This window comes from Amphibalanus amphitrite, unplaced genomic scaffold (assembly GCF_019059575.1).
Source record: "Amphibalanus amphitrite isolate SeventyFive unplaced genomic scaffold, NRLGWU_Aamphi_draft 000396F_arrow, whole genome shotgun sequence".
NCBI classification, from domain to species: Eukaryota; Metazoa; Arthropoda; class Thecostraca; order Balanomorpha; family Balanidae; genus Amphibalanus; species Amphibalanus amphitrite.
In genome coordinates, this window is record NW_024881890.1 from 359,871 (window position 1) to 379,096 (window position 19,226).

General features: G+C 53.1%; 1 protein-coding gene across 2 annotated transcripts in view; it reads right to left on the bottom strand.

The window, feature by feature from the left end:
• Positions 1 to 13,818, bottom strand: part of LOC122390441 (corticotropin-releasing factor receptor 1-like) — a 38,373-nt gene extending 24,555 nt beyond the window's left edge. Inside the window, exons 1-3 of one of the 2 annotated variants that reach the window (XM_043383395.1) lie at positions 9,056 to 9,277; positions 6,398 to 6,881; positions 452 to 610 (exon numbers count right to left, since the gene is read on the bottom strand). In XM_043383395.1, coding sequence (XP_043239330.1) covers positions 452 to 610; positions 6,398 to 6,869 — 631 coding nt within the window. In that variant the 5' untranslated portion in view covers positions 6,870 to 6,881; positions 9,056 to 9,277. Of the gene's footprint in view, positions 1 to 451; positions 611 to 6,397; positions 6,882 to 9,055; positions 9,278 to 13,276 lie in introns of those variants that run through there. The other variant, XM_043383396.1, reaches the window with a different exon arrangement.
• Between the last annotated feature and the right edge of the window lie 5,408 nt (positions 13,819 to 19,226).

The following is a 19,226-nucleotide window of genomic DNA, read 5'->3' on the forward strand; positions in this document are numbered from 1 at the left end:
TTCAAGCACAAGCCACAAATGGGCCTATTCGACACAGAGAAAAGGACCCAAGAGTGACAACCATCGACCTGGATTAGGTCAGCCTAACCATTAGCCAGCCCCAAGTAACGGGCCATCCAGTCCGAGTCCTTTATAGGCCAGTTTTGTATTTACCGATTGGTCTCTGGTGGGACGAGCGTTCCACTTCCATCCGTTTACCAGCACTTACGTAGGTACACACACACAGTCAATGTGGAACTATAATGAACTTGGCTTGGGGGCTCGGTTACACGGACGATGTCGGAATTAAGTCATCGTCCGCTGACAGATATGTCATTTTTGGGACTGCTTACGTCATTTTTCAACAGAAAAGCAAGTTTCTAACGAATAGTGTTTGTGTTTGTCTTATGAAACAACAACCTGCGTTACACTGTGCGCCGCGCAGCTCAGCTGTGCCGCTCCGTCCACCCACCATCACTGGAGATGTTGATCTCGGGGAGGTGCGGCGCCCCGATGTTGACCATCTCCTGTCGGATGACGTCACTGCAGAGCACCGTTCGCCGCTCGTTGGCCGGCGTCCGCGGCCAGCAGCGGCCCAGGTTGTCCACCACCGCCTCGCAATACGGCGTGCCTGCCGACACATGGGCGCCATGTTGAATGGACCGGGAGCAGGCATGGGCATCGCCATATTGCAGGAGGAGATCGCTAGGGACACCATTTGATTTCGTCTACAATATCTAGATCATCGCCATGTCAGTTAAAATATGAAGACATATTTTTGCGAGAGGATGAGCTTGATATTGCCGTGGTCAGAAGATGCTGTTAATTGTATACCTATACATGCCTATCATTCATTCTTAACGTACCTAGTTGAGTAGTTGAAAGTGGATGATCAATCAATGGACGATACCGTGCACAGTTATGTGCACAATAGCCTGGAGAAAATGTATTTTCTTTTGCTGGTGATAAATCATTGAGTATTTATGACAGTAATTGCTAAGTCCTTTTTAATTTCTGGCGCATATTCACAGGAAAAAAAAACGTGTATTATACCTATGCGTTGATATTGGTCGCTTTCATTACATTGTTCGGAAAAGACATCTGCAAAGTCCAGATAAGGGACTCAGTGTCAGTCTGAGCTATGACACAAAATACACATTGCATCAGCTCTGCGTCAATTCCCGTCCTATTGGTGCAGCTGTCACGTCATCGATCGCAAACCTGGACCTTATTGGCTGCTGGTAGAGCTACGTCAGTCTGAGCCGCCCGGAGCTATGTTCGCCGGGCACAGGGAGCTCCGTCCGTTCGGCCGGCGCGGCGGGGCGATATCTAGGCTGGTATCGAGGCTAATTACCACCGGTAATCGGCCGACATTCATCGGCGATCGGTCCCCGGACGGGAATAACGTGACCTGTACGGCACCGCGGCGCCCGCAGGAGTCGGAGCCTCCGCCGCAGCGACCAACTCCCCACAGTGCTCGGCTGATTGGCTGCTTGCTGTGTGGCATACCTGGAATCCAGCCACTCAGCCATTCGGTCACTGCGTGCTGCCCAGTGTATTTCTATGACTAACGGGACGGAGGTGCACGTGAGAGCAGATCATGAGGCGCTGAGCGCGTCAGTGCGGGTATAGCACTGTATGTAACGTCGCTCGTTGACACTGCGTTGCCGGTGACTGTGCAAGGACTATTGACGTCCCGTGAGAATGCCTCAGGCGAGTTTCTGCGAAACATTTCCTCGTTAGCGGATGTGTCCTCATTCTGCCGTTCATTTCCTGCGCTGCAGGCCTGTGTTATTTCATTTGAGGGCATATGTAATAAGTGAAACCGTTTGGCGGACAGGGAGTGGTTCACGAAAGCCCTATTTTGAAGAATGCATTTGCATATTGCATCAGTAAACTGCAAAACGTTGCAACAGTTCTGCTCACCGTCGCGAAATTTGGCATAACCGATAAGAGCACACTTCAACGTATAACATCAATAAGATATTACCCAGCCTTGCTAAAAAAGTGGCAATACAATTATATGGAACACTTGAACTGTGAAATGGATCACAATCAAGTGTCAAAATGACACAATGAAAAAAGTATGATCAAGGAGGAAAGAAAAAAGGGTACATGCGTTCCTTTGCAACGAAGCAGTTTATGAAAGTACAGGGATGTTCACGAAAAACTGACACATTTTAAAACGACTTTGTGAGCATGTGAGAGCTCACGGAGACTTGACTTGCATGCCATTCGAAAGCCTGTTGAAAAAAGTTTTGTATCTGCATAGCTCCTTTAGTTAGCATCACATGAGCTTCCAAATAAATAAGAAAGCGTTAAAATGGGGAAATTTGACTTGGCGACAAAACTTAACGGAAAAACAATGAAGCTCTCGCGGCTGCCATCTGCCACCACGACTGAACCAGTCTACGAATTCGTCTAAAATTTGACATATTAATGTTTGGATGGATTATGTTTTATACTATTGGCATATTGTGGGCAAATTCCTAAGGAATGCCAAAATTGGCAGGCTTGGAAGTGCTGATGTCAGAAACCATGGCCGCATGCTGGCAGTCACTGTAGAGTGGTACCGTGCCATCTTTTATCCGTCGAGCTCGCGCTTGCAACAAAACCAGATGCAGTGTGACAATGGGACTGTATTCACGTCCATCTGGTTTTTTGGTGAGGTGACCACATGGCACACAGGAATACAATCCGGTAGGCGACGCATAATAAACACTCAATACCTAACACCTTAATTAACGGCAGGGCGCATGGGGCCGGTGGTGGGAGAAACCACTCGTGTCCGCTGCGGTTGAGCTCTGAAGCGACAATGGCGGCTAGGCGATGCGCTCGTACGGCGCATGCGCCAACTACGCCTGTCTCCGGTACGGTAGATTTCACTTTACGGTACGGTTAATATATATCGCACTGTACTACGTTGCCGCACGGCTGACCGATAAATGCTTTCCAGGTGCCAGGGCCCCTGAAAGACCATTTATCCGTCGAGCTCGCGCTTGCAACAAAACCAGATGCAGTGTGACAATGGGACTGTATTCACGTCCATCTGGTTTTTTGGTGAGCCAGCTCGCGCGATACGCTGTGCGCGGCTGAGCTTGTGCGGCTGACATACCCGTCTCCGCGGCCGGGCCCGTCCCGGACGCCGCCGTGTCGGAAGGACGGAAATGTCTGTGCGAAGCGGAACTGGCACGACCTCAGTGGGGATGCTGACGAGCGGGGGGAGCGGCCAGCTGCGATAGTGAGACGGGGAGCCGCAGATACCGCCGAACGGCCGATGACGCCCATCGGCCGGCCTCCTTGAGCTGCAACTCGGTCATGCCGAGCTGAGCGCCGTATGAAGCGCCGCCTATGCGGAAGCAATGCCCGGCAAGTCGCCGAACATCTAGCCCCGCCAGGCGCCCCGCCTGTCTCACGACTTGGGTGAGCTGTCGGGTAGTAATGGGACGGCCGCTGCCCGAGAGGAACAGGAAATCGCTGTGGCGGCCGACCGGGCGCACGCTCAGAAATTCCTGCACCGCACGCACAGGGCAACAGGCCAGATCAGGGCGAGCCACAAGCTCGGTAGTGAACGGCACCGGCGACGTTTTGGATGAGGGAATGGTGAGCGACAAGCCGTCCCGGTGCACACTTACGTGGTGCACACGGACGGTGTGGGCGGGGTTGGCACCCAACACGACTTCTCCGGGCCGCAGCATGCCGAAAAAAGCCAGGGAGCATATGGCACGAAAGGCGGCCCTGTCGACAGCGGGCAGCGGCAGTCGGCTCACCGCCGCGCACAGGCGGCCGAGCTCGTCGAGGGTGACGGCAGTACGCGTGTCTCGTGATGGACGCAACCGCCGAGCCCCGGCGAGCAATTTGCGCACCCGAAAATCGGCGGTGGGATCAGCCAAGCCACGGATGCGGTGGCCGTAAGCGATCGCCGAACAATGGCTGGCTAATGCTGAGGCCCCACTGCCAGCCCGGAAACAGGCCCCGATGAAGTCGACCACCGTCGCAGTGGCGATTGGGAAGAGGGGAATGGCCGGGCCGATGCCGATAAAATGGCGGACGCGGTCCCACGTCCCGCGGTAAGCACGCGCTGTTGCCGGTGCCAAGGCCGCTGCCTCCAGTGCAGTCACGTCTGCAGCATAGCGAAGTCGGCCCAGTCCCATGATGTCGGCTCCGCGTCGGCCGACGGCCGCACTTCCCGGAACACCTGCGTGAGACCCCGGGAGAGAGCGTCAGGAGCGACGTTCCGAATACCGGGGACATGGTTAGCACGCACTAGAATATTGTACCGCATGGTGATGAGAAAGAGGTGGCGGAGCCAGCGCATTGCGGCAGGGGACCGCGATGACTGCGAGTTAATGGCCGCGACGACGCCGCTGTTGTCCGATCGGACTATGACGCAGCGGCGGGTCAAGTCTGATGCCCACACGTGCATAGCAACGACGACGGCGACGAGCTCTAGCACTCCGATATCGGCGCCTTGAAGCCATTCGGGCCACGTCCCGAGCAGCCAGCGTGAGCCGCAGATGGCCCCGAGACCCACCCCGGCAGAGGCGTCGGTCTCCAGACACACCGCGGCCGCCTGCGTCCAGCGCCGCTCATCGAGCAGCGAACGCCCGTTGAAGTGCTGCAGGAATAGAAGCCAGGCTGACATGTCGAGGCGCGACGCCCTGGTGAGGGAGACGCGGTGGTGCGGCCGACGGACACCGGCGCAGAGATCGGAGAGACGACGAAGGAACGGCCGGCCGAGCGGCACTGCGAGGCACGCAAAGTTCAACAGCCCAATGCAGGTCTGAACTTGCCGTAGGGGTGCTTTCCGCCGCCGGCTGAGGTCGGCCACGGCATCCCTTGCTCGCTCCACTTTATCGGTGGGCAGGCGCAAAACCCGTTCTGCGACGTCCAGCTCCACCCCTAAAAATGTGAGCCGCTGGCAGGGCAGCACCGTCTTGTCGGGATGGAGGGGGACGTTGAGGAGGTGGCACATGGCCGTGAAGCCCCGCAGGGACGACGCACATGCCGACTTCGACGCGCCGATAAAAAGAAAATCGTCCAGCACGGCGACGATGTGGCCGGCGCCGAAGTGGCGCTGCGCTATCCATACCAGCGCGTCGCTGAAAGTCTGAAAAATCTGAGCACTGCTTGCACACCCCATGGGCAGCGCACGGTCGGCGTAGATCAGCCCGCGCCAGCGGAAGCCGAGTAGCGCAGAATCACGTTCGGTCGTGGGCAGTAGGCGGAAGGCTTGCACGATGTCAGATTTAGCCAAAAATGCGTGGTCAAAATGGGAGATGTACTCCACCGCCTCGTCCAAGGAACCGTATTGCACGGCCGTGAACTCGCGTGGTATGTAGTCATTGATAGACTCACCGGCCGGGAAAGATAGGTGATGGATCACGCGGAAGGAGCCCGGCGACTTTTTTGGCACCAGACCGATGGGTGAGATACGCTTAACCGGGGAGGGCCCGTCAGCGGCAAACGGACCGGCGAGGCGGCCGGCCTTCAGCTCCGAAGATACGTAATCGTCAATAATTTGAGGTGCGAGATCACAGGAAGGAAGGTTGTGTGTTGACCCCCCTGTCCCGGTTATGGCAGAGCCAGTGGAAAATCCAGAGCGAAACCCCGACACTAGATAGTGGCGCAACTCTTCATTGTAGCCGGACAGAAGCTGGTGGAGCGTGTCGGCCGGCACCATCGGCGAAAAGGCGACGGCAGATGTACAAGATGGTTTAGCGGGAGCCGGCTGCACCGGCGGCGGCGCTGCCGGGGCCGGCGCGTCTGTGCACCGGCCGGGCAGGTCGAGTGGCACACTGATGTGCCGGGTGACTGCCGCGGCATGTACGGCAGGCATGAGTGAACCGACAGACGCGGGCCGAGCAGCCCTGTTGGCCATTGTATGCGAAGCATGGCCGAAATCGAGATCCAGCGGCCGCTTGTCGCTGCGGAACCGGAGCGGCTCTGGCCACGCCGCCAACACCCCTGGCTATGGCCATGAGCCATAAGGGGGACGTAGCGGCGGTGGCACCCCAAGGGTGACGAGCGGGGTCTGATTCGCGTGCCCGCCGAAAGGTCTCATCAAAGTCGCGCCATGCGACGCCCAGACCGCTCACGGACAGGGAGCCAACCTGCCGCATGTAAGCGAGAAGGCCCACCGCCGCGTCTGGGTGCGCCTCGGCGTAGATGCCGGCAAACCGCGTAAATGCGATGCTCCACGCACCGAACGAGGTAATTGGGCGTGTCACGCGAGGAGCGGCGCGCAAGGTGCCGTCGACCAGCTGGAAGGAGGGTGGACGCTCGGTAGCGGACCGGTCATAGGAATCGAGTAGTAGAGCTAGATCGACGAATTTGTCCGCCTGGATCCTGCTCCGCAATGCCGGCGCCACCGCCGAGGTATCTTCACACAGCTCTAGCCCCAGCCCGGCGCTTGTACCTGGCAGATGTGGCGGAGAGCCGGTCGGAGGTGTCGCCGATGGTGGTGGTAGAGGCGGCGGCGGCGGTGCCATTGGCGGCGGCAGCGCCGGCGGCGGCGATGGCGAACGTGTAGTGGTCGGCGGCGTATCCTGCTGTGCTGAGGGTCCGGCGGCGTCGCGGCAGCCCGCGAGCCCGGTAGAGCCACAGGCAGCGGTCGGGCCGACGGTCAGCAGCGCGTCCCGCACGACGTCTGCGACGACGGCCCGCAACTGAGCGGCGTCGAGCACGACCGCCTGCCCGGCGACAGCGGGCCGCTGCGTAGCGGCTGGCTCCGACGGCTGTCTGCCGCGGGGCGGCGCGGCTGCTCGCCGCCGGGGCCCGGCGGGGACTGACGCGCCGGACTGGCGCCGCGTGGATTGGCGGCGGGCGCGCGCAGCGCCGTCCGGCTGGCTCACTGCGCGGCCGCGCACCGGCGCGCGCGCCTTCGGCATGGCTCGGTAGTCATGAAACGAGAAACACACGACGGTTAGACGGTCCTGTATTGACATCACAGTGCACACGTGTTATGCCGAACACACCAGTCAGTGGGGCGCCCTCAGATGAGGAGGGTAGAGGCGGCGGTCGCATTTATCAGATCGATGAGGCATGCCCAGCCCTCCCCGGAAGGGTGGACCCCATCGGCGCCCACAAAGCCCATCGCTGGTTGGAAGGGCAGAGGGTCACTGGGAAGTCCTCGCGGTGTTTCCCGCATAGCCGCCGGAGGAGGAGGTTCATCAGCCGCCGCCGACGACGAAACGCCGCCACCGAGACCGGCCCACGCCGGCAGACTGCTCGCGGCGGAATCGGCAGCAGGTGTAACTGACGGGCGCCAGCGGCAAAGATCCCGAGCGCCAGCTCCCGAAAGAGCTGCACGAGCACGCGAGGGCTAAACGGATTGGAGGCGACGTCGTTGCCGCCAGCAACCAGCAGGACCTGCGTGGGACGGAGCTGCCGGACGGTCGCAATTGCCCACCGCCGAAACCCGTCGTCGGCAATACGGGCCCCGCGCCAGCCCGCCGTGCGGACCCGCCCGTGCAGCCCTCTTCGGCGGCCCGCCCAATACGCGAAACTGACGCCGACTACTATTAGCATGACCTGGAACAACAGGGCGAGGACAGCCAAGTCATAGCGTTGTCACGGCTCGGGTAGTTAACACGTAATGTTGCGACATGCGAAGCATGGCCAGTACAAATATATTCGAAAACATACATATGCCGATCCCCGTTACTTTCCGGGACATAATGGAATAACTGAGCCCGTCGGTGCGCCGAGCCGGGTCAAGGGAGCGAAATCCGGGAGCGCTAAGGGCGATGCATGCAACGAATCCCGTGGAGCAGAACCTGCCGTGACGTGCCCCAGGCAGAGACTCCGAACACCTCGCCAGACGAAGTAACAGAGCCGGGACGGATAGCGCTAACCCCGTTTGTATGGGCCAGGAAATCACGGAACAAACGCTGGCCCATTGGTAGTGCACGGGGCCTACCGAGCAGGACCAGGGGAGCGACACGGCGAATAGCCGGGTCAAGCTCACGGATCATCCCAATGAAAGTGACCCACAGGTCACACCGGCGGGAGCGGCGGTCATGTGTTCCGCTGTAGGGTCTCATGCAACACCCCGACGGGTTCCACCTGGCGATGGAAACATAGCTGGCAACAGGCCAGCACGTGCCCCTGGCAGGGACTCCGAACACCGCGCCGGACGGTGGACCGGAGCCAGGACAGACAGCGCATCCCAACCTGCGGGCTGGACACCCCGGCTGCCAGTGCAGCCCACCGGCAGACCGCGCACCGGCGCAACAGCGTCATCACAGACGGCTGCAAACTGCAGGGGTTCGACCACAACATAGAACGGGCCAACAGGCAATGATACACGCCGAGAACATAACGGGAATTGGAGGCTGAAAGTACGACGAAAACCGCCCACACGCGCCAAAGCGGCAATAGAGAATCTGTGAAAAAACTTTGCCATTAACGAGGCTCAAACCAAGCCCTATAAAAGTTTAGGTCCAACCGGGAATCGAACCCGAAATCCCCGCGCTGAACGCGACGACGCTAACCACTACACCACCGGACCGTAGACTAATATGCCGGCGCGCGGGACCTTTCCGCTGCGCGAACGAAAGCTACCCGACCCTATGAAAGACAATGGAAAGCGGCCGGATCATAGGTGGCGCGAGCGGCGCGGGAAGTGCGATGACGTAGCCCCCGAGCCGACCAATCCCGTCCCGTGGAACCACGCCGCCCCGCGGCTGTCCCACCGATGATACCCGCCGCCGTGGAAGGGAAGGGAAGATGCGCCATGTTGGAACCATCTGGCCAGGAAATGGGGGTCGGCCCAGAACAAGCACCATAGAGCACGTTGGGGCCGGACGCCACACGGAACAGACACGGGGCCGGAACGGTGCCGGCAAAAATATATACCATACATAGAGCAGGGGCAGAGCATCTAGCATAGCGCTTGTAAGCAACGGCAACCGCCGATTGACGGACACGATCCGGAAAAATACGGCAGGCGAGGCGTAACTGATACTGTGATTTACTGCCGCAGCCTGGACACGCACCCAACACAGGGAATTCACCGGGCTATAGCTGCTTGTGCTCTCAAGCGTGGCTCATAACGCCCGTAATGTGTACTCACGACAGAAGAAATCACTCGCAGAAACCACTCGTGTCCGCTGCGGTTGAGCTCTGAAGCGACAATGGCGGCTAGGCGATGCGCTCGTACGGCGCATGCGCCAACTACGCCTGTCTCCGGTACGGTAGATTTCACTTTACGGTACGGTTAATATATATCGCACTGTACTACGTTGCCGCACGGCTGACCGATAAATGCTTTCCAGGTGCCAGGGCCCCTGAAAGACCATTTAACAGCTTCTGTTAGCTACTGTAGCGGAAATGGGTCGACGTCTACACCATTTGGTGGTTCTGGCACGTCAGGGCCACCCTACGTACAGTAACGGCGATCATCGGTCTCACACGAGAACAGGGGGGAGAGGGCACTTGTCTCGCGCATCACCTCTCACCCATAGCCGGCCATTTCGCTCTACCTCAACTCCGTGGACTATTCCTGTGGGGTCACGTGAGTGACATGATCTGTAGCAGCGGCCCAAAGGACATCAAACCTCCCGACGAGTGCAGTGAGAGGTGTTGCAATTCTCCAGGCACGTTGCCCAAAAACGGGGAATAATTTCCTGTTTCGGGCTGAGTCGTGCACTGCTCCAAAAACTCGTCATCTGCAAAATCTATATTATAAATCCTAAAAAGTACCCCGCCGCCGTGTGCGACGTAGTCACTTTGTAGCGCTTATTGCGGCGGCGTCTGTTGACCTACGGCCTTGAAATTTTACAGCGATGTGGGCCACCTTTACACGTAGGTCGTATTAAATTTTGGGCATGATGCGGCCGGGGGTGCGCCCGCGGCGCGTGCTCGCGCGCCCATAGGGTTAACATTAGAATCGGCAAAAACACGCTATTGCTCGGGAACGGTAAGGGCTACGGGGGTGAAATTTTCACTGCAAGTCGGACGCATGCACTCATTTGTCGTATTAAATTTTCGAGGGGGTGGGTTCAGCGGTGTGCACGTGGTGGGGCCGCGACCGGCGCCGAGCAGAGGGCACGTGCTTTAGGCTCAGTTGTTCGCTTAGAAAACTGAGTGAAAAGCATCAGAGCCAACGAAGGCCGACACAAGGCACCGCTCGCCAAGGGGATTCGCCAGTAAGTACAATTAATTTGTTTTTGCAATATCTCAGCCGTTTCTGGGCCGATTTAGCTGAAACTTGGACTGTCGGTGGAAGTGTAGTGTAGGGTAGGGTAGGGTAGGGTAGCGTAGGGGATTGTAGGGTAGGGTTGGGTAGGGGATTGTAGGGTAGGGTAGGGGATTGTAGGGTGGGGTAGGGTAGGGTAGGGTAGGGGATTGTAGGTTAGGGTTGGGTAGGGGATTGTAGGGTAGGGTAGGGTAGGGTAGTGTAGGGTAGGGTAGGGTAGAGTTAAGTAGGGTACAGTTAGGTAGGGTAGGGTAGGGTAGGGTAGGGTAGGGTAGGGTAAGGGTAGGGTAGGGTAGGGTAGGGTAGGAGTAGGGTAGGGGTAGGGTAGGGTAGGGTAGGGTAGGGTAGGGTAGGGTAGGGTAGTGTAAGGGTAGGGTAGGGTAGGGTCGGGTAGGGTAGGGTAGGGTAGTGTAGGAGTAGGGTAGGGTAAGGGTAGGGTAGGGTAGGGTAGGGTGGGGTAGCGTAGGGTAGGAGTAGGGTAGGGTAGGGTAGGGTAGGTAGGGTAGGGTAGGGTAGGGTAGGTAGGGTAGGGTAGGTAGGGTAGTGGTAAGGTAGGGTAGGGTAGGGTAGTGTAGGAGTAGGGTAGGGTAGTGTAGGGGTAGGGTAGGGTAGGGTAGGGTAGGGCAGGGTAGGGTAGTGTAGGGGTAGGGTAGGGTAGGGTTGCGTTCAGTAACATCCTAACTTACAAAGGGCTCGAACAACTCGCATGCATCACCATCATACTTTACAGTTCAATTAAAAGCAGTTACCCAGTTCTACAAAAATCATACCAATAAAAATGCAAGTTTCTACACCCAAACTAATGCATCCGTTAATCATACATATCAAAACATACAGTTATCGCGTAAACCTGTACCTCTAGTACGTTGTAACTTCTTAGAAACGAAAATGACATGATCCCAAAATATGTCAATGCAAACTTAGAAGTCCACTCTATTTGCCCATAGCATGATCACCGTTCTGAGGGCAAGTGTTTTCTCGTAATTCGGAAATAAAATGTGTCAGTTTTTCGTGAACATCCCTGTAGCAGCACATTTTGTTGCTTGCCGCACAGCTACGAATTCGGTTACACCAGCTGCTCAGAAGCTGTCCGTGACGCACTCAAACACGAAAAACACCGCTGGACCGCTGCTCGGCTGTTTGTACCACTGCAGGGGTAGTTCCGTCTGAAAATTCGGACACTTGTTTGCTCACGTCGGTAGTTAGTCAATCAACGCTTACGAGGCCCGGGAGAGACAGGCATTCTTTCTGAACAGAGCGGTGGGAAGACAGTCCTCAGAAAAGATGTTCTTTCGCTGTTGCTGCTGATCGTAAACGACCAAAGTCTTAATTTCAGGAATCAACATCGACATCGAGTACTTATAACGTCGAGGAAATCCACTCTGAGCTGGAATGCATATTGCATGTGCAGTGTGCATTGTGCATTGTGCAATGTATGGAATCACTCAAACGCTGGACAATTTACATTAGGAGAATGAGATGAGGGCGCTTACTCTGACCTTGTACTGTTTTTGTGACCAGGGTGACCTGACCTGAAATGACTGAGACCTGACATTTTCAGGGGGTGTCAAAATGCTGCCTCAGAGATATGACAAACCCTCCCTCGCCGGGCGAGGGCTAAGTCTTATTTAGTCTTCCGATCGAACTATCCATACTACGCCTTTACACTGAGCTAATCGAGTCTGCGGGTCATCGCCTAATCATAGCTACATTCTGGATCACTGTGTAGGCACTGAATGCAATTTATACAGTTCAGTGAATGGTTTTGGACCTTGACTCGCGTAGCCTAAGACGTTCAAACGAAGGTAATACGATTAAAAACACGCGGAGCGTGTTGCTCGCTTGTCTGAAATATTACAGTTCATTTGAAGCATGGCTGAAAAAGAAAATTTGACAAAAAGTAATACAGGTACACTGTTGAAGTCTTTTTATTTATTTACTTTTTACTAATGGATTGTGCTGTAATGAGTGCAGTAATATTTTGAGCGCCTTTTAGTACCTATGATAACGCGTTACACTTATTTTCGAATTCGCTAAAACTGCCCATCCAGCCTTATTTTTGGCCACAGACAACAGAAGGATGGCAGACTCGTTTTGCTTTTCGGCCCATATCAGCACAACGTTCTGAACGAATGGAGCCGATGGTCCAGAACAGATTCCCTATGCCTATCAATGCGGGTGGCATTCAGTTCGGCAATCGGCGTGAGTTCGAATTGTTTGAGTAGTAATAGCATGTTTAATTTACATTAGAGTTAATATTGGATAGTTACCATACAACTTTCTTTTCTTTTGTTAATGCATTTTACGAGAAAAAATACATTGCAAACACATTTGTCGGTTGATTGAAGGAGATGCTTGTATTATGCAGAGTTGAAGGTGCTACAAGTTGTCCATAGGTTGTCAAGCTGCTACAAGCTGTCCTATATGTATTCAAAGAATTGCTGATGAAATGTTTGAAATGTTTGAAATGTTAACGATACAATGGTGAGTCACAAACGCACTATGGAATGCGTAATACTAAATCAGCGCATATAATTATATATGAGCTTTTATTGATGAGTTATCTTTAAACTATTTGATATGACTGGCTTGGAAAATATGCCCACATTTCATCACAGCTGGCTAACTGAGAGAATGAGACGCCCCTGCGCTGATTCTATTACATGGCTTTTAAATGGACTGTTTGCTAATAAAGCATTTTGATCGTGAACTTCGAGGCTTCGGTAGTCTCACAACAATGGACATTTCGTCAAATAAGTTATATTTCTCTTACATACTGATTTGGAAATTGTATTGTCACCTCACGTTTTATAGGTATGCGACAATCACTAAGAACCTACTTTAAATCGCGAGTGACGCAAAAACCGTTTATCAAAATGTTATTCCTGCGTACCTTACACTCACTTTATAATTCTTTTACGCACAAGTCTAAACGAATTTCCGTTGACAAATTTTAAACAAAATGCGTACGCATTGGAGTGGAATAGTTTGTTGGTAACCAAAGAAGTATTGAATAAATCTCGCCTATCATCTTTGTAACGTATATATGTATGCGCAGAGTTTATTAGCATAATTAATTCATCAGCAAGTACTTACTGTTGTTGAGGTCTCCATCAACTGTATTCTGCTCACAGGGAGACTGGTCTGATGTCGCCATTTTCGGTACACTAAAGCAGTCAGTCACGATTTGTCACTGGACCACCAATGGCACCGTCACCGAGCTGCGCGAACAGACAACACACTGTATATCCACGAGTCTTGTCGAGTTCACTGCACCAATACGGTTCACAGCGTGCTCCACAATTGCCACAAATTCCACAGTACGATGCCCGATCTGCGGACCCAGTTCACGGCAGTTGGACAGTTCGACTATTGCCGCTCGATGCTCCTAGTTCCAGAACCTGTCACACCTCACCACCACCGAAACAGTCAGAGGCCACCCGAGACACACTCCGTCCCGTTCGACGCAGGGTCCGAGTCGGTGTCTGTCAGCGGGACGGTCCCTCGCGCGAGCTCTCCGCGCACCACCTCACGTCGGCACCGGCGACGACAGACTGCGACGGCAGCGGCGGGGCGCCGTCGCGACCGACGTGGGAGTCGCCGCGGGCCGCGAGAATCGGCAACTGCCGGCGACTAACGAGGAGACACACAGCGGCGCGGAGAACGGGCCGCAAACTCGGACAGGCCACCTGCCGGCCTGCAATGCGCAAAAAACACGCAACAGATTCGCAAAGAGACAGCAAAGACTCAAAAGAGTAGGAAAGTGAACGTATGAGTGTGGTCGGCAGAAGGTTGAAGTCGATTGAAAAGCTCTGAAGGTACACTGTAAAAATGTGTACTAATTTCTTAGGTATCCGGCCACTTTTGACTAACAAAATGCGAGTCAAGTCTACTCGCATTTTGTTACTGAAAAGTGGCCGGATAACTAGGAAATTAGTAAAACAATTTACAGTGTAGAATAACTGTTATGCCACATCTGAAGAACCCCTCTCTACGGTGCTTCTCGTTTCATTCGAATCAGGTACACCTAAATTTCACGCACTCGTATTTCTATGGCGTACTGAACATTTTCCAATGTTGATATGGTTCAAACCTGCCAGACAGAAAGCTTATCAACTGACAATATGGGTAAATATATGGCGTGTTCCCATGAATCAACCTCTGACCCATGGTTCCCAACCAACCAACCATGACCTCTGTTTCACTGATTACTACTAATAAAGCAAAAATTACACCAGCGTGACTATCATTTGATTACATAATTTGGCTAGCTATGGATTCATGAGGGAACGAATGGTAATGTGCACTACTGTTATCTGTGGCACAGTGCACACACAGGATTATGAGCAATGCCAATGCATTTCAGTCATTAATTTGGTATTTTGAAATTTGAATATAATATTTTACATAGCTCTTCCTCTGCTCAATCCTTTTCAAGTTTTCGATCAAGTTGATATTTGTCATGAATAATGCAACAGTTCAGCGAAAGTCAATGAATTAGACTAACATGTCGGACCTGCCGATCCATCTTCTAGCGGTGGCCTGAGTGTCATCCTGCCGAATTTGTGTTGGCTCTTTGGCCGATGAAATTTCCCCGGCACTCCGCTGTCACCGTCACCCTTTCTGTCGATGACCGAAGATCGGAAACCTCTACACCAAGCCTCTAGTCTGCCTGAATTCGCAGAATCCGGCGGCTTTGTCTGGCGGTCAGTGGTGCGATTCTGCGCCGCGGCACCGGCAGCGAATACTATCGGAAAGGCACTCCGGCTTCCAACGCATCGGTGATCGCCCCGCCGCCCGTGCCACTGTGGAGATTCGATCTGGGGTCGGCGACACGGAAGTCGCCTTACCCCGCCCATCCGGCGGCCGAAGGATGATTTCGGTAAGACGGTAAAATATGCGACCAATCACGTGAACGGCTTATGTGCGCTGGTGATGCGAGCGCCGCATAAACGGAACAGGGTCCTGATTGGATCATACGTTAGCATGTCTGTTAATATGGCCTTATTGCGGCTTGGCGAGGAAGTGCGTGGATATACTGAATGAGTGTGGTTTAATACGGACCGATGAGTGGAAGCGAAACAAGATTAATATCCGTCTTACTGAGCGTCATGCGTCTCCAACGATGGATGCAAAAGTTTGAGTTAATAAAACAAGCAAGCTTAAACGGTAGCAAACTGGTGTTTGTAACTGGTGTTTTGTCTTAATTTTGGGTGGCAGCTCATGGCCAATGCTACTATTCTCGCCCAATTTAAAATATATACCTACCTACGTCAAAGGAGCCTGCCATGCGTCGATCTTAGACTATATAGTTGATCAGTGAAGGCATTTAGTTAAAAAAGGCTAACCACTACGTGTAAACCAGCGCTGCATAGGTCGGTGTGGAAACCTCCTTGATTCCGTAAGCAGCGTGTGTGTGTGCAACGAACAAGAAAGCGACTGGATTAAAGTGGCGTACTCTGGCGCCGACACCCAGGACATCGCCATCACCTGCCTGACCATTAGCGACGAGTTAAAAAAGGCCAACTGGTGCGCAGTGCGGTGAAGCGGCCCTAACGTGAGCCTCTGCACAGACCACCGTCCGAAACAGAGACTAATGAGCCTGTCCGCGAACGGCAGCGGCCCACACTCGTCCCAAATTGGATCATCAAATCAGGCAAGTTTCAACTGCGTTTGTTGATTACTCTCGCGGGGAATTGGATTGCGAAGCTGTCCGTAATCACGCTGGCAAACGGCGAGTCCAACAACTGACAAAACCAGCTCACTGATCCGGGTGGACTCAAGGTATTATGTAAGGTGCTAGAAAGTTTATTAAAAGTGTTTCCCTATTAGTTAGGAATCCGTCTTTCGAACCTTCTGTAACTTTGACCACTGCTGTACCAAGCTAACGAAGCTAATTTTGGTTTGCGGTTGCCTTGCCTTATTGCCTGTGCGTTGATAAAACAATTTAGTAGCCGTTTTCACGACGGCCATCAGGTACACATATGGTGCACATCTGGTGCAGATCAGGTGCAGATTTGGTCAAATCAGGTTCAGTGTGTCTCTTAGCAGCTATCAGCTAGGGTTGCACTAATTGCTTATATGCCTGCTTTGTCATATTATCAGAGAGCATCATCGATTAAAACACTGAAATAAATTCATTAAATGAAGATATTTGCTGTAAAAGAAATTAGGTGCAGATTTGGTCAAATCAGGTGCATTCGCCGGATAGCCCGTCGTGAAAACGGCTAGTATCATTATATTTGCTCATTTCGTGTGGTATCGTTAGCTGTCCACATTAATCTTATTGCTTATCTTGCCGTCGAGGGTAAGACGTCCACTGGACACTTTTTCCCAACACGATTAAAAAAGACGGCCTAGGAAAAAAGCAGAGTAAGCTCTACTTTGACACAAGTAAAAGGAGAAAATGCAATAACAGAGGCAGTAAAAATGCAAGTACTCCAGTTAGTTCAGGGGAGACACTGAATTTAAGGCGACGCGGATGCTTTATTCATGGCTGATCAAAAAGTAGGTAATTTAGATCTTACACTGCATATACTAGTACATAGTGCAGAGCTGCGCCCAATGCAATTGGGATACCGGAATTGAACGCCGTTCGACTAAAGTTGGGACAGCTCTGTCGGCTTCAGGCAGTGATTTCCTAGTCAGTGTGTGCGGATTTACTACCAGCGACCTGCAGTACCAACAACCGTCCGTCGTGCCCTCAGGCCTCGACTCTCACCTGATACCATGCCAGCACCCCCAGGTCACGAAGTTGGTTGAAAGAGGTCATGTCGCATATCATTCGATTCGGCAGGTCGTTTTGAGTTCATTGGTGGCTTTCCCGACTCGCTAGCTCAATTTGCTCAAGAGTTATTGACGAAAAACTAATATGACCTTGATGACGTCATAAATGACGTCACGCAAGGTCAACATGGGAAAAGTGACGCATCTAACCTTGCAAGGAGTGCATCAAATCACCATTCTGTGTGCTTGAGATAGTTGGAGATCGTTCCCGGCGCCAGAATAGCAGTTTTCATTTTTCCTCATTGACTTATAATGGTGAGGTCACGAAAATGACCTGACCTCATATGACCTTTAGGAAAAATCCGAGATATACAAGTTGTGAGACTCATAATGGATACTAGATCCCGCAAGTTTCATTTCCCTGTGAAAGCTCCTCTGGCAAGTGGCAGTGAGGGCGTTGCGAAGTTGCGTCATCTGAAGACCGTGCAGAGGTTCACTTATGAAGTCATAGGTCAGTGACCTGACCTGACCCGAAAATGCGGTTGGTGTCAAAAGATCCGGCTTGAATCAAAGGTTAGGTATGCCAAGTTTCAGCTCTCTATCGCCAGCGTGTTCGGAGCTATCGAGAAAAAACCTAATGGGGGACGGCACCCCCTCGGCCGGCGAGAGTTAATAGCTGCCGTAACTTAAACATGTGCCGAGACTGTTAAGCCTAAAACAGTATCATACATTTAAAAAGCTTTGATGTCAGATGCAGGCACACCTAAAGCCATTTCAGTGAGAAGCCAATGAATTAATCAAATATGATGCATTTCACTGGGTGTATGCACGCCAACTCAGGCCAATGCATTCTAAAGTGGGTCCATCCTTTGAATTACAAGAACAGCCTAATTAACCATCATCCTGAAGAGTACTGTGAATCGAGATAAAAAAAATCGATTGCATATTCGAGATACTTTTTGTACAAAATCGGGGCAGAACTAAACAGAAGCATTAAAAAATGATACACCGGACTGAATGTGACCTGTATGTCTTCTAAAAAAAAATCATTTTTTGGCTGTCGTTGGCTTTGTTTCTCATTGCCTTATTCTGATTCACCATTTGACTTCTGCGAACCCATCTTCTGAAAAAGGAGCACGTCACCCGGTAGGTAGGTATAACAATATCAATCACAGCGTGCGTTACGAAACTCCCCTTATTGTCCAAGCATACATTTATTGTCATACCATATTTATTTCTGGTCACATGGAGCGTCTTTATGACGCACTATACGTTCATTAACCGTTCCCCTAGCTCCGGGCTGTGTGCAAATATAAAGGAGGCTGTGGTTTTCCCAGGACCTGCTATTGCGGAGGCTCCGTGTTGCCGCCGCGGCGACGCGGTGGGAGGCACTGTGGGGTGCTTGATGCCTCACAAGGGGTGATCGCGTGTGGTCATGGCTGCAAGCAGTAGCGGCGGAACACCTTCAATTAAGGGGGGGGGGGGGCAATGCCGACTTTTGGTCCCATTCGTTCCATGCAACGCCCATAGGGCCTATGTTAAAATGCCAAAATCAAAGGGGGGCACGGTGCCCCGCGCGGTGCCCTCCCCTTTCCGCCGCCTATGGCTGCAAGGCGCAAGCGTCATTTTGAGCTTGTTTTATGCTGAGCGTTCCGAACTGTAGTCCAACAAGATTATTAAAAACTCCGCATTTTTGCATGGCTTTGCTATTCGTTGTAGTTCTGTGCGTCAGACACCCCCCACACCACAGCGCCGTCCCACTGTGCAGTGGCGGGCCGGAACGGCGCGTCGCCACCACCGCCGTCGCCGCCGCCTGGCCGCACCGATAGAACCCACCTAGTCATTGCCCGTCCGGGCTAACTCATCGGCAGCGGCCCCGATCTAAATTGAACGCTTCGGGCCGGCTTTGAGCGGCTGGTGGCGTGCATAGTTGGACCGGCGCGGGCGGCGGCCGGCCGCTATTATAGGCAGCGCCGGCTGCGGGGTACGACCGGTCGTGGGGACGGACGACCGGGCGGCCGCACACGCGCGCACGGGTTACTCGAACTGCGCCACATGCACTGAAAACAAAATTACCGAAACGGTCCGACCCAGTCGGCGGGCAGAGATTCCCCGATAGAGCCTCTACATCAACTGGGAAGGTGCAGTAAGCGCGGTCTAACGTCAAGCGAGGAAGAAAGTTGTGTCACAGGTGCATCATGCCACCATTTTGTGATGTTCGCCGATAGCCTGCGCAGTGTGCACCTCATTTCTTATTCTCATTTTTGGTTTCAGAGTTCACATAAAAAGTGTTGATTGTTACGGACTGCATAATTGTAAA